This window comes from Vidua macroura, chromosome 1 (assembly GCF_024509145.1).
Source record: "Vidua macroura isolate BioBank_ID:100142 chromosome 1, ASM2450914v1, whole genome shotgun sequence".
Taxonomy (NCBI): domain Eukaryota; kingdom Metazoa; phylum Chordata; class Aves; order Passeriformes; family Viduidae; genus Vidua; species Vidua macroura.
In genome coordinates this window covers 60692439-60718081 of record NC_071571.1, presented here as the reverse complement: position 1 = coordinate 60718081, position 25643 = coordinate 60692439, and the positions used below count along the sequence as shown (strand labels likewise).

At 39.3% G+C, this 25643-nt stretch overlaps 1 protein-coding gene across 3 annotated transcripts in view; it reads left to right on the top strand.

The window, feature by feature from the left end:
- Positions 1-7161: 7161 nt before the first annotated feature.
- ATP9B (ATPase phospholipid transporting 9B (putative)) overlaps positions 7162-25643 on the top strand; it is a 169112-nt gene continuing 150630 nt past the window's right edge. For 2 of the 3 annotated variants that reach the window (XM_053974312.1, XM_053974302.1), the window contains exons 1-2: positions 7162-7305; positions 23979-24152. In XM_053974312.1, the coding sequence (XP_053830287.1) occupies positions 7211-7305; positions 23979-24152 (269 nt within the window). In that variant the 5' untranslated portion in view covers positions 7162-7210. Of the gene's footprint in view, positions 7306-23978; positions 24153-25643 lie in introns of those variants that run through there. The other variant, XM_053974321.1, reaches the window with a different exon arrangement.

Sequence of the window (25643 nt, the reverse complement as noted above, 5' to 3'; positions counted from 1 at the left end):
AAGGACATGGTGGGGCCGCACCTCAAATCCGGTGTCCAGTTCTGGGCCTCTCCCTTGAAGAAGGACATTGAAGTGCTGGTGCATGTCCAGAGAAGGGCAGTGGAGCTGGTAAAGTATCCTTATAGGAGCACATCCTATAAGGAGTGGCTGGGGGTGCTAAGCCTGGAGAAAAGGAGGCTCAGGGGAGACCTTCTCACTCTCTTCAATTGCCTGAAAGGAGGCTATAGTAAAGTGGGGCTTGGCTTCTTCTGCCATGTCTCAGGTGAAAGGGCAAGAGGAAATGGCCCTCAGTTGTGCCAGGGAATGTTCAGATTAGATATCAGAAAAAAAGTTTTCACTGAAAGTGTGATTAGGCTCTGGAATTTGCCCAAGGAGGTGGTGGAGTCAGTGTCTCTGGAAGTGTTCAAGAATTGTCTGGATGTAGCACCTGGAGATATGATTTAGGGGTGACTATGGTGGTGTTGGGCTGACAGTCAGACTGGATGATCTTGAAGGTCTCTTCCAACCCTGACGACTCAGTGATTCTGTGAAAATAATGTTTCCTATATGGATAAGTGATACAAGAAAAATCTGTAAGGTTTAAACTGCTGCTTGGAGTGAAATCGGTATACAAAGAGAAGATGTTTCATTTTTAGCAGAAACCAGATCTGACTGGCTAAAATATCTGAGGAAAAACAGGTTTCAGAAGCAGGACTGAGGCAAATAAAAACATTTTTTTACTATTAGCCTGAGCTGATGGCTGGGACAGACATAGAGAGATATCAGAGAAAGAGAAGATTTCAAGTAATTTCAGACTTTTGAAGGATATGCTTTACATGACACTAAGTATTTTTTCACTTAGCATCTGGGAACTTTTCCTTCATCTACTTCTGTATAGCTCCCAGAAAAAAGAGTCTCTAACCCCACATGAAGCTTTTGGTCACTATTGTATCAGAAACTGCAAAAAGAAATCCAAGCAAGTCTGATAACAGCAATGACAACTGGATACTTGAGTTTATACTTGGGCCTTGTTTGTCCTTCCATGACCTTTTCAGAAGCTCTGAAATAATACAAAATTTGTAATTAATCCATGGGTGTATCTTCTTTCAGTTTCAAGAAGTAGTTAAAACAGTTGTATTTATTTATTTGAAATATCAACAGCATGGAATTTGAAGAAATAAACCTACTGAGAACACTCAAAAAGAAAAAAGGGTCCTTTGAAAGTGCTGGTGTGCTTTGCTGTTAATTTTGCACAACAGATCAGGGGAATATTTTATCGGATATTCTCTCATTTTAAGAGAAGATCAGAAGTTGGTAATACAGTTCAACATTTTCAGTCCATAGGGCTTTTTATTCTCCAATTAGAAATAGAAATCTAGCACTGAATTTACATACACTAAGAGCATTAGAAAGAGTACCTCAGAAGCTAACTAGAAATTCAATGGAATGGGATTTTGAAACGTATATTGAAGCAATGTTTAAGTTGCAGGTTAACTTAACTGAAGAGATACTGTGAAAAATTACTAGATGGTTGTCAGTCAAGGGTCATTATGAAAACGCAGTAAAATAATGAACATGGTATTACAAGTTTCTCCTTTTGTTTATTCACAATCAACACTTAAGATATTAAGTGAAAGCATGACTGATATTTGTATCAGAAGTCACCAAAGTTTATCTGTTTCTAAACCAATTTTATTTAAGTACTCTAGGATTTGCACTTTTTCTGCCTCAAGTGTTGCCAAGCAAATTGGAGAAAATGCCCTTTCAGCCAGGCTCGTTACTGTCTAGGAGACATATCTGTAGTAAAATGCAAAATACAGCATATACCTTATTTTTCTTATGTAATTGGAGAAGATATTGCTTGCATTTTGTTCTGAATGTCTGGCTTGGTAGAATATAAGTGAGAGTGACACAGGACTGGAGTGAAGCCAATGCTGAGGGACGCATAGTTTGGTAAGGATGGACTACGAAAGGATGAATAGAGATTTGGCAGTCTATAAATCCTGCAGGGCTGCAGAGAGTTGGCATTTACCAAAGAGAAGACCTTGAAAGGTGTGAAAAAAATGTAGCAGCTGGGAGGGCAATTAATTGACAAACACTGAATGTTGAATATTAAAAATAAAATGTATAGAAATAGAATTTTCTTCTAGCTTTGTAGACAATATTATTTTTTAATATGTGAGCAGCATTTTGTTTTCAGCATTTTTATAGTATAGTAATATTTTAAATTATTATTTTTACTTCTTTTTGCTGTTTTTAAACTCGTTTATTGTGGCGTATAACTGAATTGCATGAGGCTTCATGTTGCATCAGATTAGGGGTTCTGATATGTGTTAGTTAGCCGGTTTTGTGTACCCCTGTGCACCCCCCATGTTCCCCCACTGTGGTGGTCCGCTCCGGGTCTCTTAAAATTGGACCATCACCATGCCAGTCCTGTAACCACCCCCCTGTCCACTCCAGAGAGTTTGGTGTCTGTTACCCTGTCCCTGCAACCCCATTCGTCCTGGAGCCCTGTGTCCGCCCCTGCCGCATCCCCGTTGGTTACCCCGGTCCAAGTCACTCCCCCATAGCCTGCCCCCACTGGACGAGGGTGGCTTCCGCCCCCCTCGGCCCGCCCCCTATAAAATCCCGCGCGCCCCCAGTCCCAGCACCATTTTGTCCATGTTGCGCTAGGGAGCGAGCCGTGCTTCTCCCTCACAGCTCCACGCAACAATAAAAACTCTCCAGCTAGCCATGTGGACAGACTGGACATTCCTTCCCTCTTTGTCTCGTCCCTCACGCTAGTAACAGAACGTGGCCAGCCCCACCCCGGTGCATGGAATGCAGCAGCGCCCGGGAAAAGTGGCACCCCGGTCCCGCCAAGAAGCAGCGCCTTTGCCAGGTTCTCCAGAGCTGCCCGGGACCAGGGAGAACAAAGCAACGCCGCAGCTTCATTGTCTGAAGTGATCTTTTAAAACAAGGATCTTTTCAGAGAAAAGAGTGTCTCTACTTTTGTTCTTTCCCAGAGCAAGATAATATTTTGTTACATCCTACTGTAATATATTGAAGATATGAAGGCACTGCTATTAGCATTATTAAAACTCATAACTGCAGCTGGTTTAGCTCCCTCTATTTTGCATTTGTTTTGCTCCCTTTCTCTGACAGTGTAAGATTTTATTTGGTGTAGCATTCCTTGCTGCCCTTCGCTCTTCCTATAAACAAAACCATATTCTTTCTGTGTTGCTGTGCTTAGGTCTTGCCAGTGGTTTTTTTTTAAAGCCAGCAGGCGTTTTGGAACAATTTACAATTTGATGAAAATTTGAGGACAGATACCAAGCTGGTTCACCACTGGTGAAAAAAGTTACACAATTAAAAGAGAAATACATGGAGGTTTGAAGGATAAGGAGATTTGAAGGATAAGGCAAGAAAATATCTAAGTTATGTAAATTTTGTACCATGTAACATTACATGAGGTTTACTGAAACTTTTTCTTTTGTTTTATATTTAATTATTTTAGTATCATTTTCACAGATATACTCCAGTGTAAATGAATTTATAATTTGGCTTTGAGAAGGATAGCAAAGAATGAATTAGCTTCAAACTATCTTTCATTTCCCCTGTTACCCTAGCCCAGACTGGATACATAATCAGGATTAGGAGGGAGGGAGCACTTAACCTTCAACATTTACAACAGAAGTAGTATGGTAACAAAAGTATAAATTATTATTAAATGCCCTCTGGGGATATCAGGCAGAACTCGTTACAGATAGGTTCTGCACCTGTAGCAGATATACGCAACAAATGCAAAATAGTTTCCATGCCAGCTCATTCTTAGTCAAACCAAGAGTTCACAAGATCCATAAATCATAGGTTCTGGATCTCTGCCACTTGTTAGAAATGCAAACGTTATGCAAAAAAGAAGCACAGAAAGGATGATACAGAAATTTATTTCAGAGTGGTGCTATATTTACTCATTATCACAAATGCATGTTATCATGATATTTAAGTTACAAATGTTACTTAGCCAAGTATTGAAATGAATATTATAATATTAATATAAAAATGAATTCCTGAAATGAAAAGCTGTTTTTCATAAAGAAAAATAACACCTGCCTGAAACACCTGAATACAAAAATCTGGATCAAAAGCAAGTTTATTCCATGACCTTTCTGCTCCTGCTGCCAAGCTGTAGGACAGGATTGCTAAACTGGAAAGGAAATATTATTTTCAAAATGCAGGGACATTTTCTAAAGGTAATTTGAAAAGTCATCACATATCATACACCAAATTGTCAATTCTGTGTGATGAAAACTTTTATATAAATGTTTAAAATTTTCTTTAAAAAGCAAGAGACGGGATCACATCATAATCTAGAGGCAGAAGTGAATGATAATTCATGATACACAATCAAAGATCCTGCACTTAAAAGCTTCTACCATTTTATGAAAATAGTGATGCAAAAAGGCAATTAGAGTGATCAAGAAGATGAAATCATGATAGATTTCCAGCAACTGTCTTAATTACAAGCTTTAAACATATATTTGAAATAATCAAAACAGCATGTATTTAAAATTATTTTGTCACAGTCTTGGCCATTGGTATACTAAAAAACTCATTTTGCCCTCCTTGGAAGGCTTTTGGGTCAAAATCTTCTCTGCACAGAGGCAATAGAGAAATATTTCTTTCTTAAAACCTCAAAGTAGTAGTAAATAAAATAATACTTTGTAGACCACATGAAACTCAGTAAGAAATGGAGGCTCTAAAGGCATTTATGGTTCCTAATGATTGTCTCATGCTGGGGCCTTTACAAGTCTGACAATAATAAACCTTTCCTTACACATTCTCGATCACGTATTTGTTTATACATATGGAATTTACAAACACATGCACATAATTGACTAACATTAGATATAGTTACAGGCCAAACAACCTGTTAAATAACCAGAAATATAACCAAATAACCAGAACCAAAGTTCTGCACAGACAAGAAGATTAATCTTAGGCTACTAACTTGTGAATTAAGTGCTTTCTATTCAGTTCAAAAATTGCTCTGCCATGGGCTAGAATCAATTAATAAACTGGAAGCAATAGCTTTAATTATCTTGGCCTCAGTGATATCCAGTAACTTAGCCACATAAGGATTCTGAATATGTAGTTATTCATATTAATGTTTAAAATTTTAAAACTGTGAGATGCACAGAATTGCAGTAATAACAGCCATGAAAGCACCTAGGACTGGCATAATTGTTACCCTGAAAGTTTTCCAGGCTATGTTTGCTTATTCCAGCACATAAGTTACAGCCATCATGGCAGAGCAGGCAGGAGACAGGCAGTACCACACACCCCCCATAAACTGCCATGCAGTGGATGCAACAGCAATGTACCCTTGAGCAGAGTCACATACCCACACCTTGGGCACTATTACTAACTGTGTAGCCAGCACCTACAAGAGGTAAGTGACCCTTCTCTGTCTGGTACTTGTAGTACCTTATCTGGGTTACCATGTCCAGTTTTGGTCTCATTACAGAAGCTCACTGTCATTCTGAAGTGAGTCTATGAAAAGGTGACCAAGATGGCCAGGAAGCTGGAGAACATGGTGTATAAGGAGAGGTTGAGAGCCCAGCCTGCCCAGCTTAGAGTAGAAAAAGGTAAGAAGAAACTTTGTGGCTGAATAAGACTACTTAATGGCAAGATACCAAGAATATGGAGCCCAGATATTTCTCAGAGATGGATGGTTCTGGCTAATCCTGTGTTTCCCAAGTTGGAACACGGGAAGTTTTGAGTACTTATTAGCAATTTGTTTATCACAAGATAAACACTGCAACAGGTAGCCCAGAGAAGTTATGGAAACACTGTGCTGTCCTTGGAGGTGTTCAATAGTCCACTGCACATGTCCCTGAACAGCCTAATATTAAACATAATGTCTTGGTGGAGTGGCTTGGCTTGGGTGATGTCTAGACTTCTCTTTCAATATAAATTACAATTCTGTGATTCTACTGGTGAACTGATTCTGATTCTAATACCATGAACATTATAAGGGTTAACAGAGTTAAAAAGCTAAATTAATATCTTTCCCCTTTCTGGCATTTCCATGTGTGATCCTTTGAATACCCAGCAAAGTCCTGTCACATGCCCAGCATATCTTTCACTTCTATTCCTATAGAAGCCTTGTGTTTTCTGTGTAACTGTTGTTACCATCTCCTGGTTCAACTTCACGAGTTCTGTATCTGTCAGTGAGTTCAGAATCCAGATAGTATGTTTAAAGTCAAAACTCTTCTCAGAAATTTGGAAAGCACTGCCAGTGCTCCATAACCTTCACTCCAGCAGATAGGAGCATCCTTCATTGTAAGCTGTGTGTTGTGGTGCCTCCATGATGACTATCTTCCCTTGGTCGAAGCTACACTTCAAGGTACAGCAACACTTCAGTCTGAAGTGTCTGTGTCATAAAAGCAAACGTCATTTAGCAACAGGTATTGAGGAAAAAAGAAAATAATTTTCTTCCTAGCACTGTGGAATGTCTTCTGTATTTGTAATGGTATTAGGCTTTTTGCTCCCCCATAGCATCTATTTTGAGGAATACCAACAGATAACATCCTACAGCAGGTCTATGAACTCATCTATCTTTCAAACCAGCTTGCTGGTCGTGACTTGTATAGCAAGCCTGTGAGGTAACACAAACTGGTTCATTATCCCTGACGTACCGAACGTCCACTTCCACATGGCAATACCTGTCTCTGTTTAATGGCAGGAAATCATCACTGGCAGGCATGGTACCACAGAATAATTACCAAATCACAGAACGGGTCTGGTTGGAAGGGACCACAGTGGGTCATTTGGTCCAACCTGCCTGTCCAAGCAGGGCCACCCTAGAGCCCAGGGCACAGCACTGCGTCCAGACGGCGCTTGAGTAGCTCTATCAAGGGAGACTCCACAGCCTTTCTGAGCAATCGCACGGGAAAATAGTTCTTCCTCATGTTCAGGTGGAACTTCCTGTGCACCAGCTCCTGCCCGTTGCCTCCTGTCCTACAGCTTGGCAGCAGGAGTAGAGCCTGGCGCCCGGCCGCCCGTTCCCGCACTGCGGCTTCCCGCGGTCAGCGTTTTCTGGGCGACCTGAGCTCCACCAGCCACGCGCGCCGGCCGCGCCGTGTTTACCCCGAGACCCCGCCCCTTCCCTCCCGACGTCACCGGCGTGGCCGTGACGCCGGGAGGGCCCGGGCGGCGCCCGGCTGGGCGGCGCGGGGGCGCCCCCAAGATGGCGGATCAGATCCCGCTGCGCCCGCTGCCGCGCAGCGCCCAGCGCAGGGCGGCCTATTATAGCAGCGCCGCCGCGGCGCAGCGGCACAGCAGGTACGGGCAGGGACGGCGCGGCGGCCGCTGCCCCCATCCTTCTCCTCTTCTTCCCCTGTCCCCAGCCGCCGGCGGGGCGGCGTGCGCCCCTCGCCCAGCTCCGCTGCCCTGCGGGGCTCCGGGACCTCCCGCCTGCTCCGCGAGAAGGGATGGCGGCCCCGCCGTGGGTGGTGGAGGGGGGTGTCGGCAGTCGTTGGCTCTCGCAGGCCTCCGCGGCGGTGGCCGCCTCTCCCGGGCCGTTGTTCCCGTGTCCCGGCGGCGGGGCTGTGGCCGGGACGGGCTGCCGTGGCAGCGGGAGGATGCGCAGGGCGCCCTCGTCCCGGCTGCTCCCGGCGCCAGCCCCGCGCCCGCGGGCGCGGCCTTCCCTCGCCCGGCCCCGCCGCCCGCAACTCCGCGCAACTCGTGTCCCTTGCCAGGAGTTCACTTAGGAGCGGGATGCCCGCGGCGGGGAGGCTTGTTTGGGCGTCCTTAGTAAATATGTTGCGAGCTAGTTGTTGGGTGCTAGCACGGACACCATTCCTGCGTGTGGGAATTAAAATCGTTTCAAATTTCCTCAAAGATACACTATTGGGCTTAAACAATTTGGAGAAGACGGTTTAAAGATCTGCCATCAAATTGTTTCCAGGCAAAAATTGAACGTTCCTTTGCTTCCCATTACTCTGAATAATTTCTAGGTATATTATTGTTGTGAGCATGGAAAAAACTCTGCTCCATAATTTTGGTATCTCCATTGGCTAGCACTCTTACAGTGGATTATGTGGTTATACTTACTAGTTACAGGTTTCTTTCCTCTTTTGATTCTTGTAGAGCATTGTCTGTGGATAGAGGGACTGGAGGGAGCACTTGTAGATCTGAAGTAAATGGACTTAGTAAGAACAGAATAGTTGGTGCTCTTTTTCTAGTTCAAATACAGTGATAAATCTGTTTCATAATGAATAAAATGTATTTACTTCTTTGTCTGGATGGGATAACTAACAAAAAAGGTAGTTTAAATCTGTGCAAAATAGGTTAGGCTTACATTATATTATCTTGATTCGTAAACTAGATGAAGAATTTTTTATGAACATTCACAAGTTTGTAGGACAGTCTGCCATAGTATTAACCTCCATCTCACTAATACTTGAATGTCTGACAATTTGTTGTAGGTTTGTCCTCTGTCTTGAGGTAGGGCAGTGTCATCATCATTAACCCTATTCCTTAGAGAATTGAATCAGAGAACACTGTCACTGAAATTTGCTTCTTTGTGCATGGGAATAAAGAGGAGGATTTGGTAGGCAAAAATTTAGTCCAGACTATGAAAGGTACTGGGGGTTCTGTTGTAGGTTAACCAGGAGTGTTCTGGTGATGCTGTAGATGGGATGACTTGAGTCCACAAGTCAGATGGTTACACAGGTTAATTGAAGGTGTGTGTGCAGGTGTCATTGTGGTTCTTTAGACAAACTGTTTAATTGTGGCTTTCTGTGCAGATTTGGCAAGCTGTAGGAGCTAGCAAGGAACTACCAACTCATTGATTCTTGCCCTCTGTCTTTGACCAACGTCCAAAGATAGTGGATTACATTCCTTTCAATTTAGATGACATCTTTCAGAGTTATGATCTTTCCTAATCTGTGTATTTAACATATTGATCATCTGTGAAAGTGATTATCTGTGTTTTTAGTTACTTCATCTGTGTTTTAGTTACAAGAAGTGCAGCTTCTTGTAGGTATATAAAAGCTTTAAAAATTGACAGGCTCTTTTATTGTGTTTCTTCATTTTTGATCACTTGATTAATAAATTGCTTATCTGAGCTCTGAGAATCAGCATACTTACACCAGCCTCTTCACTCGCTTTATTGGTTTTATTTTTCTTAATGTGAATTGAGTAAGTTGGTCATTCTCCTTCAAGAATACCTTACTTTGGATTTGTGAGAGCACCTTGGGAAGGTGTCCTATGGACCTGCAATAAAAACATGGCAATGCTTGTGTGGAGTCTACCACAGCTGTCTTGTGTAGAGTCAAAGGGGAAATACTGCACTGCAAATAGTTGAATTACGACTTGTAAGTCTTATAGCTCTAAGCTTGTAATTGAACTACAGCTTCTGTGTCTTTATGAATGCTTCATCCTGCTTTTCTAATCTTTATCTTCAGCACAGGCTCTGAAGAAGCCTTGCATTCCTGTGGAAACTGCAGCAAAGGTCCTGATGTCAGATACTTATGAGAGTGTTGAAGTGAAGTTACTGAGGTCTCTGATATGCAGAAACCTATCAAGTACATGTATGCTTGAGGATTTTGCCTAAAAGGGTGTAACAAATATCTCTGAGGATGTCTAGAAACAAACACCTATTAAAATATACTGGATTTGGTATGTCGGGTATAATCCAGTGCTGTTGTTTCTGGACCTTCAAGACTTTTTGACCTTCTGTGATTTATTTTTTCAGTGAAGAATTTACAGTCTCTTGGAAGTCTTATGCACACATCCTTAATTTTAGTGTGGTAGTGTTTTTAACTCCAGTTAATTGTCCTGCTGCTGTGCAACATCAGTTAATAGAACTCATCAGTTGCTGACCTTTATTGGCCTCACAGCTAATTTGTAGGATGATTCTTTTGCTTGGGCTAAGCAATCTGTAGGAGTCTTTGTCAGTGTTGCTGTAGCTCACTTTGCAGTGAGGACAAATATTTTCATATTCAGTGTTTGTCTGTAGAGCACATTTTGCTTTCGAGATTTATTTAGACAGACTGATAGTGCGTATTTTAAGGCTGGAATATGTTTTCCCACACACACCTAAAGAAACTTTGATAATATGCACACTTCTGTGTAAAATTGTAGCCAGCTAAGAATCGTGAAATGTCCTGAGATGTACTTTATATACAAATAAACATGACAAGATTAATGTATATACTGTATGTGTTAAGGCCTGTTAAAAATATATTAAAAATACATATTAAATATTACCTATGGTTCATGCATCCTGTTCTGCTTTTATTTCTGATATTTAAGCACAACTTATTACTTTTGCAGTAGAAATTCAGTCTTTATATTTTCTCTCATCTTTCCCTACCTCAGATGGACAGAGGTTCATGTGTTGCTGTTAACAATTAGGGAAATATATCTTGAAGTTGTACCCCTTGAAATGAATTTGAAATATCCTTGCTATTGCTTAGTATATTCAACTTGCCTGGTTGTAAAAAGGCTTGGGGGAAAAAGCTAATTGGTTCAGCAGTTGTTTCAGCACCTTGTCCTTCAGTTTGAAGGTTGTTATCTACAGGAAAAAAATTGCTGCTTTTTGTTTACATGGAGAGGGAGAAAGAGGACCAGAGAACATTCAGATTCACCTTAAATGTTCAGTGAGGCTTATTATCATCTGTTTGACTTGTATTTGTCGTCATCAACCGCAGAGTAATCAACTGCTGACCAAAGGAGGAAGTTGATTGTGCTGTCATGTGAGGTTGGTGGCAGGAAAACAAGAAGCCTGATGGAATTTTGAAGCTGATAAGAAACTAAACAGTAGTGAACTATCATTTATCCATAAACAAAATGCCTGGTTTATTCAGGTGTTCTATGCTTGCTGCTGTCAGTGCATGATTCTATTTGGCCTAATAGGGCTGAGGTTAGAGGTGTTGGGACTCCTGAGCTGGTACCAGAAAATCACATCTTTCCAGCTCTCCCTTATGTGACATAAATTCACTTCACTCCAGATATTCATAAAGGTGTCATGAAAGATACCCAGTCACTGGAAGGAATACCTTGCATGCTTGTTCATGGTGTGGGCCAGAGTAGTGTATGAATGGCACAACTGGATATATTAAGTAGTTGTTGTAGGGCAAGTTGTGGAGCAGATCAACTGCTGTTGCTTGTCTCTGCAGTTTGCCACTGATGGAGCAACTCTGTTTTGAGGCAGCTGACTATACTGTTATTTTGGAATTCTTTTATGTCATTAGCGGATAAGAAAATTGCACAAAAAGGAAAAATGAACCAAATAATAGGATAATGTGTCTTTTGTACAGGTAAATGTAGCATACTTGTTGCTTAACAATTTGTGAACTGTAGCTTATTTAATGTGAAGTATGTATAATAGAAAAAAATGAAATCTGTTCCAGTCAAAAGGGAATGGAAATCTGCAGAGCTTGAAGTTCAGTGAAAATTCACATGGTTCCCTGATACTTAAAAATCTTAAACCTGTTTTTGTAGTACACAGAAAATAATATTATTTAATGTAGTAGTACTGTTCTAATGCTTTTGATTTGAATGAAAGCTGTTCCAGCAATCTTGTAGTCCTTATGGTTATGATTTCTCAGAGTGTTTTGCTAGGTTCCACACTGAACCACCAAAAAAGAGATAAATAATGTCAAGGCATGTACTGTAATTCTGTGGGATTTTTCATTTCTGACATAATCTGATGTGGGCTTTATTAATATCTTTATTTTCCTGCTGCCTTTCAGTTGTTTGTTAGAATGTGTCCTAAACAGCATTGTCTAAACGACAATGTGATTTTCACAGTGTAGATGTTATTCTTTGTATTCCAGTGGTTTTTGATATTTCATGTGTAATAACTATAATAATGTCTCCAAATAACTAAAGATATTATTTGGTGAGACCATGTAACAATCAATGCTTTTAGGACCTAACATCTCTTGTAGAATGCCGTTCACAGAAAGTTCATGACTTCTGTTGTTATAAGTGTGGGTCTGGAAAGCCTTGCAAAATGTCCATAATTGTTCAAAACCCCCAAATATTGGTACATACCAGTGGAGTTTACCCATTGAATGGACTATATGCAGATATTTGGTATTTTGTACAGTTTTTTGAAATGCTGCTAGTTCCTATGAATCTCCTTCCCTGGGTATTTCTGAACGTTTAGAATAAAAGTTCTTACAGTATCTGGGTAGAGTTATACAGGTTTCAGTTTCATCTTCTCCCCAACACACCTGTTAATTGAATGGCTCTACATGTTTCATCCTGAAAAAGAGCTTGAAAATGATGGATGAGGCTGAATGACTGACAATATTGGCATTAATTTGAATTTTAATATAGTTTCTGTGATAAAAATTTCCAAAGATGGAACTGAATTCACTTTTGAACATCTGTATTTTAAAACTCCTTTTGCAAAGTGACAGTAACTTCTTCCAACATCTGTTGTTTGACCAGAAGCAAGAACTTGTTAAATCCAGGAACATGAACTATAAATATCTATGGTTTTGCTAGGTTTTTTGGTTTTTTGTTTTTTGTTTTTTTTTTGAGGAAATAACATTGTTAATGCTATTCATTCTGCTACTCTGGACATGATCACAGAAACTCCTGCAAGTTAAGCAGCTGTGGGGAGTGTGTGGGAGTGCGTACTGCTTATTAATTCTCCATACTAGCACACCTGCACTTCCTTGTGGACATGCAAACTCCTAACATCATCCTGGTTCCTTTGGTGCTTCCTTTAAATCAGAGCTCCTGTCTTGTGTTGTTTTTCCTCTGTGACAAGCAAACAGGAATGGCAGCAAAGTGGATGCACCATTACAGATGAGTCTTCTGTCTCTGTAGGACAGAAATCTTTGCTGGAGGTAGCGACTCAAAGTGAGATGTATCAGTAATTACTGTGATGCCAAAAGCTGCAGATGTTACAGGTTCCTTTGATACTTGCTAGAAATGTCATGAGCTCTGAACAACTAAATATGTTATTCCTGGGAAGTGTTTCAGGCTACAGGTGCTGATATGTAGATGTTGTAGTGTTTTGGGAATGAGAACACATTAAATTACACAGCTGTATGTTATGCTGATGTATTCAAATGTATCTATTCATTACAATACACCTCTGGTTTTTGTTTCAGCATAAGAAGGAAAGGGTCAAATGTGGTGTAAAGAAATCTCGCTGGAATAGTCCTTAAGAGAGTTGTCTGTACTTTTATGGCATTCTTGCGACATGGATCAATGATGTATGTCCTTTGTTCTTTTCCAGGAGGACTCTTACCCCTCCCTTTCTTATAGACTTCACCTGAAATTCAAAGTGTTTGTCTCTTTTTCATTAAAAAAATTTAAACATTGATGTCACTGTCTTGCAGGACATACTGTCCTTTGTTTATTAGCCTTTCCTGGATTGTGGTTTTGGACAGATTCATCCCTGTTATTTGGAACTATGTCACTGAGTGACTTTTAGGCTTAGTCTTAGATCCCATCTCCGAATTCTGATTCTTCCAACAAGATGGTTTGTGTGGCAACTTTGTACTTGCGATGTTGTATTTGTGTAACAGTGGTTGAGTTGGGTCTGTTTTCAAGATTGCAAGTTATGGAGAAACTAGTTCTCTAGTTTTTAGAAAAAAGAGTAGCTCACGTATTCCCTTTCCTGGACCTTTTTGGTTTTTTGGGTTTTTTGTTGGTTTGTTTGTGTTTGGGGGTTTTTGTTGTTGTTGATTTGTTGGTGGGTTGTTTGTTTTTTTTTTGCTAAAGACTTTATTTTTAGGTTAATACTGCTGGTTGGGACTGACGCCCATTTTAGGATAGGTGCAGATTCTAAGACTTCTGCCTGGGACAAAGATCCAAAGAGTTTGCTGTATAAGTCTTGAAAAATAGCCTTGCCATATGTGAATATTTTCAGACATTTTTTGCAGTGTGTGTTGCCATTGTTAGGTTCTGGGACTTCTACTTTTCATAGCAAAGTTTAAGGATTTAATGATGCAGGTAACCATATGACACGTATATAAAGTTGTTCACATCAGCAAGTGTAAAATAATTTTACAAACAATGAGACTTTGATTGGCGCCATACCTGAGAAGCAGTTTGTTGTATTTTATCTGCAGACACAAATTTAGATGACATACGAACCTTAGGTGACTTAAGTAAAAAAGTGATTTTTAATTGCAGTTATTTAACTTGACATTATGTAGAACTGTGCATTTGGAAAAAACTGGCTTTATGTTCACTAGTAATGGTCTTTCATACCAAGATAGATTTACAGAAAGTCATAATTTTTAGCACAGTTATTCTTACAGTAACTCTCCTGAAGTGTTTTAATCTTTGGGCAAAAAAAAAGTTTGAGAACTTCAAGTTACTATTGCAGGTGTTACTATTGTTCGCATAAGCACAAGTGACTGCATGTTGAAGCTATTATTTTTGCATGCCTTCCTGGTTTGTACCTATAGAATCTAAATACAGTGATTTGTATTGCTTGGGCAGGCATTTGGATTGCTAAGAAGAGGAAGAGAAAACAATTGATTGGGCTACAATGTCAATAACAATAGCCAGTGACAGTGATAAAATGGCCCCGTTGTTCTGATCAATGACATACCCAACTAATTAAAAAAGGGTTCTGCTGAATGTAGATGATGTTTCCTAAGGTCCTACTGTGTACTTAGGTATTTCTGGTATCTATTTGTTAAATACAGAGACTCACTCATCTTGTCATAGGTTGAAAAAGATCTTGTGTTAAGGTATACATAGTGCTTTGTAAGTTGAGCAAGGGGTAACAAGGATGGGTGCCTTTTATCATGGAGACTCCATTACATATCTTCTCAATTTGCTTCTTCTGTATATTGTTCTAGTAAGAAAGTGTGATGTCAGAGAAAGAAAAGGCAAATAGCAGTCAGAATATTTGATTTTTGTATGGTGGAACCTGTAGTTTTAGTATCTGTTTTAAGCAATTTTTAAAAGGTACTGATGAAAGGGAGCTGCTGTGGTGATAAGTTTCTATTATGCTTGTAGACCTTTATCTCAACAGATGTAAAGGTTTTTCCCTTAGTTCTGCAAGGCTGAAGATGCCAGCTTTTTGTTTGTTTTGTTTGGTTTTTTGTTTGTTTGGTTTTGGGGTGGGATGTACAACTCTACAAATACCCAGCGTCCTTAAAAGCTGTTAGTATTAATTGTGGTTACTCCATAAAAATTTGTAATAGCATTATTTTGTACGAGTGTCTGATTTTTTTTTTTTTTTTTTTTTTAGGTCAGGACCTGTGTTCAGAGACTTCCCAAGTAACACTGATTAGGGTGTTATACTTGCATGAGAGGCACAGCTGAAGCTGAATAGGGACATAGAGCAGCAAGTTCTAATCAATTTTTAAAACTTCTGAAGTACCTTTTCTGTGGTTTTTGGGAAGAGGTTGAATGTTTCATGCATTTAGCTGTAGAAGATTTTTCCATTTTCATCTTCCGTTGTAATCTAGGAACAGTATAATTGCTTTGTAGTTTAACAGAATTTACTGCTGTGTGAAGCATAGAGGGGTTTGAAATGAGAGGAAAAAATGTAGTTTTTAATTCTTAGAAATGCAGGGTAATATTTGAGGAAAATAAGTATTTGCAACTTGATTTTTTTGGGTAACTTTCTAGCAAAGCAATTTGTTTTATGGATACACTGGTTATTTGTTTAGTGTCGCCCTGGTTATCAAGAGTTTTCTAAAGCCTTCTGAGTTTACATTCTTGTAGAGAACTTTCTCACACAACTTTCTGTAAATAACCTATTGTTTTGCATTCTTTCATAGAGGCGGAGAAATTTGATGTACAGGTAGTTTGTCCAGTGTCGTTGGAGAGGTGGCACGTTCACCCTCCAATCCACTGGCATCTTTTGAGAACTATAAAAGATTGGAGTCAGAAAAAATAAATTAGTCTCTTCATCGTGACCAAGGCTGTGGTGCGTCGTTTTTGCTTGTGTCATTTGGTGACAGTTTAGGAAGAAGGGTTACATGAAACTACATTGTATAGTTATAAACATAGTTATGGATGAATGTGCCTTGCTTAATAAAATCCAAGCAGCTGCAGTTTCTTGGGATTTTTTTTCTTCATTAGAGGACATGATCGGGACAGTTTTGTCAGTGATAATGGCAGTCTACAGCAGTTGCTGATTTGGTGGTTCATCCTTTAAGAAACAATTTTTGCTCTTTGTATGGGTATGCCTGTCACTTCATTTTTTTCTCCTGCTGCTTCTCTACAATTTGGCAGATTCCTCCTTTATCCTCAGACTTTGAAAGTGTTCACATAGGTTGATGTCCTGGTTTAGGGGACAAACACCTCAAAAAAGCCTAGGCACCAGAAACACATGAAGGCCTCCACCCTGAGAGACATTATGAATTCAAACAACATGGCTACTGACTGCTTTATCCCAATACAGAGTAAGTGCAACTAAAATGCAATCAGTACAGGTTTTTTTCACTTCCTCGAGCGCATGTTGGGTGCCAGAAATTGTATTTGTCCTGGCTTAGGGCAAATTTGGGAGAAAACCTCCAAAGGAGTTTTCTCTAGAAAGCAAATTCAAACAGCTCCTCCCCTAACTGGTTCAGGAAAAAGATTTCCTTGGAGAAAAGTGGAAAAAACCTGTTTATTTAACAGGCAAAGCATAAAAAATTAACAATATTAAACAATAAAACCTCTTGCCACTCTAAAAGATGTAACTCAGAAAGTCCCCTCCATGGGCTGTAGCTCAGCTCACTCAGTCTCTTATCAGTCCCTCTGGCACTGGAAACGCCACGGCCCAGGCCCGGCCTGGTGGGCCACAGGTGCGAGCTGCCGGTGCTCCTCTGGGTGTTCTGTCCAGAGCAGGTTTAAACAGGTCCAAGAAAAACCTTAGTCCACAGAACTCTGCCTCAGCTAACTATAAACTAACTAAAAGCAAAGGAGAGCTCTGTCCTGCTGTCTGTCCATCCATCCCCAGACAACACAGTCCAGGAGCAGGAATGTGAAGGAGTGATTGCAGTTTCTGATAACAAACTCCACTCTTCTTCTTACCCCCCTCTTCTATCTCAGAACAGGTCTTAAAGGTGCAAAACTTATGTCTGGGCTAAACAGAAAAATGGGGATACGAGCATCATAAAGTCACCCCAGAACAATTGGAGGTAGAGGATAGGTATGAGTGAGACAGATTGTGCATCTTACTATGTCTTCTGCCCATGATGGGAAGCAGAGGGAGTCCTGTGGCTGCCCAGCCACTCAGCCAAATGGCCAGCTCTCGGCAGGATGGGACATGGTCACAGCATTGGGAGGCAGTAGCTCAACTAGTCTTTCTCAGCTTTTTTACTTAAGACTTTCCACTGCAGCCTCTCTTCCATGCTACTCTGCATCCCACAGCTATCTCCTGGGTCCAGTTCATTCATAGACTCATGACCATGCATTCCTTTTTCCTCCCTCACTAGGTTTGAGAAATACTGCTGTAATACATCAGCTTTGTTTTCCTTCTTGTGAATGATGGTCTATAGCAAAAGCAATAGGTGATGAGGAACAAATATTTATGCAGGATCTGACACAGTGCTTATATTCCTACCTGGGTATTTTATTCAAGCAGATAAAAAAACCCTCTTCATAAATACTGCTTCTACATTAGTTGAGTGGCTAAAATCAGAAAAGCATGCAGTCAGTATTGCCCTCTGTCTTGCACCTTCCTGCTGTAGCCTTGAATATTGCTCTTTTAGAGTAATGGAAAGCTGGTAGAAAACAGAGAAATTATTATGGACCTGAATAGTTAGCCAAGTTAGATTTAAATAACTTATAATGGCTTCCATTACCTGTTATGGTACCTATGAAATTCTGCATCTGCATCTGATCTGGCAAACTAATTCGGCATCCTCATCTACTCAGCTGTCAAAGTGGATTGACATAGGTACATGTGACTTGAGGCATCATTTTCACAGCAGATATATCAAAATTTCACTTAGAAGTATTTATTGTATGTGACTTCCTTTCAGTTAAATGTGTTAAATAAGATTTCTTTGAGTAGTCAGATATTGTGGAAAGTTGTTTAATATTAATGTTCCTTTTTTCTTAGGAAACCATATTTTGTCAAGATAGTTTTCTTCGTACCTGAGTTAGTAGCAGTCACACTGAGAGTTTTGATGTCTCCACTCTGGCTTTTTTTTCATGTTGCTTTCAGTGCTTCCCTATTTTAATACAAGTTTCTAGGATTATACTTAATTGATTTGTCACTCAAGGAAAATCAACACTTGAAGCAATTAAGTGCAGCAAAATACTAGGTAACAAAGACACAAAGATTTTTGTTCTCATCCTAGTTATGAAAAATCCATTATTCATTATCTTACTGTTTTTAAATACTGAAGTACAATTTTCCAACACAATAGCAAAATTGCTTTTGAAACAGAATAAATTGCTTGCCAGTTCAGAGGCTGTATTTTGAAGTCAGGCTTACCAAATATGATGGTGCTTATGTTCATTATCTTCACTACTTGGTGAAGCTCCATATTTGAAAGTGCGAACGTAGATACTAATTGTGGGAAAAAAAACTCCTTGTCTTTAATATAATGGGAAACAAATCTTAAAGAAATTATGATTAGAGATCAAGGTATTCTGCAAATATTACCACATTTACAAAATCGATTTTAACATTAAGCATATCTGTGAATGTTTCTCTTTTAAATCTCTCCCATGATTCTCTTGCATTAATGTGTTTCTTCAAGAAAGATTTTACCCTGTTTACTGTGTTACTTTTGTTTATAAGAGATACTATTTTTCAAATCAGACACTAGTTAACTTTGTATGGAAGTAAAAGGGATGTGTTACTTTGTAATATCTTGTACCCTCAATTAGAGCTGTCTGACTGTGATCTCCCTAGGTTTTGTTAAAATACATCATTAATTCAAGAGCAAAACACAACGCAACACAATGCATAAAGCTCTCTATTAAAACTGTGATAACATAATTTACAAAATGAATCAGAAGAGATTATAAAAACATTGTACAGGAGTATGTTTAAACACAGGCCTGTCTTATTGGATGTCTAAAAATAAAGTAATATATTGCGTTTTTACTATGCAGTGGTTTTATTACCTAATATTGATCTAGTCTGAGAGAAATCAATGTAATTTGGTATAATATGGATGTCAACCTGTAATAACTGCTGTCTTTTCTGAAAAGAATTTTTTGTAAAATGTTTTTTCTCAATGTCCATTAATAATAAGAAAAAATATATTTTTAGATTGTCATATTAAACTAAACATCAGATACAGCTTTTTGCAAATAACATTGTGAAGATCAAGTTTTCTCATGTTTGTTTTAATTTTTTTTTTAAAGTGAATGCTCTTAGCAATAATTTGGAAAGCATTTTCCATGCCATATTCCCACATAACTTTCTGGGAACGCCTAACTTTTAATATTAGTACAGTTTATTTTAGTTTGAAACTTTGTGTTTTCTGAAGTGTGGCAGTGCTTTTATGGCATTTGAAACATTGATGAAGATTTCTTGTCACAAGACCTAATGTACTTGAGGTTCCAATACTCAGCTGACTTGCAGCAGGGTATAGGAGATGTTTGTTTATTATTACTCCTAGTTATGCAATATTTTCTAATCTGGTGTGAACACATCCTTTAATGGTGTTCTATGCCAAGTAATTGCAAGGCAGTGCAGAAATCAGGGCATCATCTGCCAAAGAAAAGAGGGAGAGTCTAGCTCAAGATTTGTTAAACAATAGTGGATTTAGGGCTTTTTGTTCCCCTTCCTTATTAGAGTTTACTTCTTAACTGTGTTGATACCAATTTATTATATAGACAGTGTAAAGTATGTGGTCTATCTTTTCAATAGAAATCTAATATTCAGTCTCTTGCTTCCCTCCCTCCCTTTCTTGGTATCCAAAAAATTTAATAACTGCTCTAATATATACTCTTGTACACAATAAGGCTTAACATAGAAAATCTAGGGGGAAACAAAATAGTTTCAGGTTTTTGTATTAAATGTATAGTGAGTTGAAAAATGCAAGCCTTTTCATGCTTACCCCTTGTGTTTGTAATATTGCTTTTTTTTAAAAAAAAAATACTGTATTTGACTGAATACTGTTCAGGGTGCTGCTGTGTCAGCAGAACTCCCTCCTGCTCAAGCAAGACCACCTACAGCTGTTTGCTCAGGATCGTGTCCAGACAGGTTTAAAATGTCTCAAAGGATGGAGATGCCACAGTCTCCCTGGACAGCTCATGCCCGTGCTCAGTCATCCTCTTGTTAAAAGCGTTTCCTAATGTTGAGATGGCACCTTCTGTATTTCAGTTTGAGCCCATTGCCTCTAGTCCTGTGACTGGGCACCACTGAAGACAGCCTGGCTCATTCATCTTCAGGTTCATAGACATTAATAAGATCCTGCTTGTACCTTGTCTTCTCCAGTCTGAGCAGTCCCATCTCTCTCATTCTTTCCTTGCTTCAGTCCCTTCATCATCATCATCATCATGGCCCTTCACTGGTGCCTTCATGCTATTCAGCATGGCCATGTCTCTCTTGCACTGGACACACTGCTCCAGGTGTGGCCTCCCCAGTGCTGAGCTGAGGGAAAGAATCTCCTCCCTTGATGTGCTGGCAGCACTTTGCCTGATGCAGCCCATGATACTGGTACCGGTCTTTGCAGCAAGGGCACAGTGCTGCTGTCCACCAGGATCCCCAAATTCTTTGTTGCCAGGCTCCTTCCCTGGAGTAGCCTCCAGCATGTAGTGGTGAGTGAGGTTGTTCAGGTGAAGAACTTAGTAATTCTTCTTACTGAGCTTCCTGAGGTTCCCATCAACCTGTTTCTCCAGCCACTCAAATTTGCACTGGATAGTGGCATGTTCATCTGGCCTGTCATCATTCCTTCCAGTTTTGTGTCATCTGCAAACTTGCTGAGGGTGCATTTTGCCCCATCTTCCACATCATCAATGAAGATGTTAAACAAGACTGAGCCAGTATGGATCTCTGGGGTACACTGACCTAGTGTACTGACCTCTAACTAGACTTTGTGCCACTGACCACCCTCTGGACTTGGCCATTAAGACAGAATTCAATCCATCTCACTGTCTGTTCACCCAGCTACTGCAGCAGCAGCTTGCCTATGAGAATTTTATGGGAGACAGTGTCTAACACCTTACTGAAGTCCAAGCAGACACTATCCACTGCTCTTCCCTCATCTACCAGGTCAGTTATTCAATCTTACAAGTTTATCAGGTTGGTCAAGTAGGACTTTCCTATGATGAAGCCACGCTGACTACTCCTCATAATTTTCTTGTCCTTTTTTGGAAAAGATTTCCAAAGATGAGCCACTCTATCAACTTCCCAGGGATTGTGGTGAGACTGGAAGCTAAGGGCAGGTTCCCTGGGTCCTCCTTCTTGCCCTTCTTGAAAAGGAGGAGTGCCATTTGCTTTCCTTCAATCTTTAGTCACCTCCCCCAATTGCCATGATTGATCCAAGATTATTGGAAGTGACTTGCAATGACGTCTGACAGGTTCCTCAGCACTTGTGGGTGCATCCCACCAGGGCCCAATGGCTTTTTTATATTTTTACATGCAAATATATATAGTAGAATACCACTAATATATAATACATGTTTTATTATATATTATATTTTATTATATATGTAATATTACATTATATAAAATAAATATATATATATTCATATTCAGTTTGCTTAAGTGTTCCCTCACTCATCTTCCTTGCTTTAGGCTTTTTTCCTATTCTCTGAGACCTGGGACTCCTGAAAGTCAGTCTTGCTAATCAAGACTTAAGCAAGGAAGGCATCCAGTACCTCAGCCTCTTCCATGTCCTGCGTAACTATATCCCCAGTGTTATTCAGTGAGACCCCATTTTTCCCTAGTCTTCCTTATCTCACCTATGTGCTTAAAACTTCTTGTCTTTGACATCCCTGGCTGGATTCAATTACATTTGGCTATAGCTGTCCTAGCTTTGTCCTTGGAAGTTTGGACAATGTATTTCCCTGAGTTACCCGTCTTTTTTCTACCCTCTGTGCACTTCCGTTTTGTGCCTGGGTTTGAACAGCTCCTTGTTTGTCCAGTCAGAGCCATCCTATTGGATGGGAATCTCTTGAACTTGGAGTAGGTGATCCTTGAGTACTAGCCAGCTTTTCTGGGCCCCTCTTTTCCCCAAGACCTTATTCCATGGCACTCTTTTAAGCAGTTCTTGAAAAGGCTGAATCCATTCTGAATTCCAGGGTTGTGAGCTGCTTGCTACATTCCCCCCTGCTCTCAGAGTCTTGAACTTCACTGTCTTGTGGTCACTGGAGTCAAGGCTGTGTTGACCTTCCCATCCCCAGTGAACCCCTCCTTGCTTGGTGAGTATGAGGTTCAGCAGAGCATCTTGTCTCATGGGCCTCTTCCAGAGTAATTAGAGGAGGAAGTTGTCAAAGTGCTGCAGGACCCTCCAGGATTGCCTATTTTCTTTTATGTTGTTCCTCCAGCAGATACCAGGGTAGTAGAGATTTGCCATGAAGACCAGGGCTTGAGAATGTGAAGCTGCTCTTCTCTGTTTGTAAAAGGCCTCACCCACATGCATTTCCTGTTCAGGTGGTCTCTAACAGACGCCTACTAAAATGTTGCCTTTACCTGTTCTCTCTTTTCTCTTAACCCAGAAGCTCTCAGTTGCCTCCTCATCCATCCCTAGGCAGAACACCATGTACTCCAGTTGCTCATTCGCATAAAGGGAATGAATTTCCAGTTTTGTTAATTACTATTTTTATATGGTTTGGGATTAGGTTGCTGTGGAGAAAATGAGACAGTCCCGGGATTCAGCTTGTAAGAGATGACTTTAAATACAGCTTCATAAAAATTAAACTTACTAATTCTGAGTAACAGTGCATCTTCTTTCAATCATCTTCCCAAAGGTATGAAAGTGTGAAAGGATTAAGTTAGTCAATTTACATGCACTTAGAGGAGTTTTCTTACTGAATATTCCAGTGTTTTCTTTGCTTAAAAAGCATTCCACATGTGTAAAATTAGAGTGGATAATAGTTTCTGAGGAGGAAAGGACCACTGTTAGCCTAATGTTGTTTCCATGGGTCTAATACCTTAAGTTTTAGCTGTCGTATGTTCCAGATTCTGTACTGCATTAGTATATAACTCTGAATTTCATATAAAGTGTTAGCAAGTTCTCGTCACAGTTTAGTTAGACAAAACTGTCCTTTTCCAGCCCCAGAACCAAGGACACAATTGCAGTTTCAGGCCCAAAAAGTGTAAACAGCGAGAGCATGGGAAGATGGGACTTTATGACCTGAAGCTGTAACTGGGCAATTAACCCCAATATGTAAATGGACCAAAACTTATAAAAGTGTGAAAAAGTGTGACCCGTTGTCAATGTTGGGTGTAGGCTCAGCTGGGCTCTTGTGCTGCCCGAGGTGTATCCTTTGAAGGCCTTTTTAATAAATACCTATTTTATTCCTTTAACACTGTCTAGCCTCTGTTCTAGGCAGCCTCTCAAGGCATCAGGTCCCACAGGCCCACGGAATGTTTTTGTGTAGCATTTTAAGAGTAATTATAATGTTGTCATAATTAAAACTAAGATACTGATGTGTGCTGTAGAAAGTGAGGCTCAAAGGCCTGCACACACAAGAAAATACATCAGGAAAACAAGTTGAAAAAGTGCAGTTGAAATATAAATTCTGTACTTCCATGAAAATTCAGTCACTTGTGTCTGCTATAAGTTTTTCAAAGTAACTTCTATCTAATAAAATTTTACAAAGAATCCTTTGAAAAGTAGGAAGCTGCAACTTCGTATGCACATATTATATAAAAACTAAGAATTTCCCTGGAATTATTTATACTATGACAATGATTGCAGGCTTTTTGCTGTATTATACAGTTTCAACTAAAATCAGAATATCTTGTTAATCTGTTAACAAAAATGCATTAAATGCTTAGATGAAAATATCTCCCTAATAAAATTCCATATGGCAAAAATTAAGTTGTTAATTTAGGAGATTCCCAGTAATAAAAAGTGATGTATTGGCTACTTATGTAGTGTTTTATCTCATTTTGCCAGGTACCAAGCAGAAGATGAGTCCTCTCATTTGGATGAAATGCCACTAATGATGTCAGAAGAAGGCTTTGAAAATGATGAGAGTGATTACCATACTTTACCAAGAGCCAGAATTTGTCAGAGAAGAAGAGGCTTAGAATGGTTTATCTGTGGCGGCTGGAAGTTCCTTTGCACTAGGTTTGTCACACACTAGTACTTTTAATTAAAGTTTTTAAAAAATTAAATAAATAGTAACTTTGTACTGTGTGATGTGTGCAGAGTACAGAACACAGAATAATTTGCTTGTAGTGTATCTTTTGATTTATTTGATTGCATTTTTGTTACTAGGACATTGTCAGCTGTTAAAAACCATTCTGAAGAGCTGAGGGTGTTGTGCTTCTCCTGCCTGCCTTGCTGACTTGCAAGAGAGATCATGAGCTAAACTTGTATTAATCTGAGGTCCATAATTTAGCATATAATCCTGGTTCTCACTTCACTTAAAACTACATTAGGGGTTACATTTTTTACTTTTGCGGATATTAGTGTGTTAAGTTTACAATATATATAAATTTGATGATATTGCTGTAAGGAAAAAGTAAATTCATCAACTAATTATTAGTCAATCCTTCAACTTTAAAGCTTAAAATATAAATTTAACTGGTGATCTTGGAGTGAATTACAACTAGAATTAGCTCTTGTGATTTGGTTCTTACTTAAAAACTTTCTGTGCCAAATTCTGCTCTATGCAAATACCTGGGAATATTCATTTTGTAATGAATTGTTAGCAAAACATCTAAGTAGTGAAACTGTTGTTAGGATTATTAAGGATCTTCCTTTTTCTGTAATTTGGAACTATAAAATCAGAATCAGTAAAGTGAAGTGAGTGAAGCATTTTCACTGGGTTTAAAGGACGAATGCTTTCTTTGGCAGATGTTTTACATCTGATTTAGATAGACCAGCTTCACAGCTGGTTTTCATGATGCATTAAGAGGCCTGTTGTTTTACCTAAGCAAAGCTGTGTTTGTACACCTTCAGTTTTTTGAAATAGTTGTTACAAAGCTTTAAAAAGCATTATCTGTGTTGATTCCTGTTTTATATAATGATTTAACAAAAACTCATGGTTTATTAACTTTATTATAGGGGTTAAGTGTTTGGAAGGTAGACAGAAGGAAGGTAGAAAAGTCTACAGAAGTAGTGTTTGTATGTGTAAATGGATTTTGGAAGCAGTGTTTCTGGTAGAGACCTACATTTCAGTTGTTAAAAAACATTTATAAATATTTAAAGAAGTTGTTAATCTTTTGGACATGTCTTAAAATTTAGATACCTTTCAAACAATATACTTTCATGTGAGTTCAGTTCTGTAAGTATTAGTGATTATTAGTTACTGTGGTTATATTCCTGTAAGTTTTATGAAGACAGATGGATCAGTAAAGACTACACTACATGGAATTTACAGTATTTGGATAGAGACAGACAATTGCAAGGTGAGTTTATGTTGGAATTAATTAAAAATTGTAAGAGAATGTCACAAGAAATGGTCATTAGTGCTGAAGACTGCAAAGAAGAAGTGCTGAAGATTGCTGCTTGCTTTTTAAAATCGAGAGGTACATCTCAGTTTTCAAGCCTAGAAACTTTCAAACCTGTTCTTTAAATTACTTGAGTCATATTTATGAAGGATTTTTGAGAAGG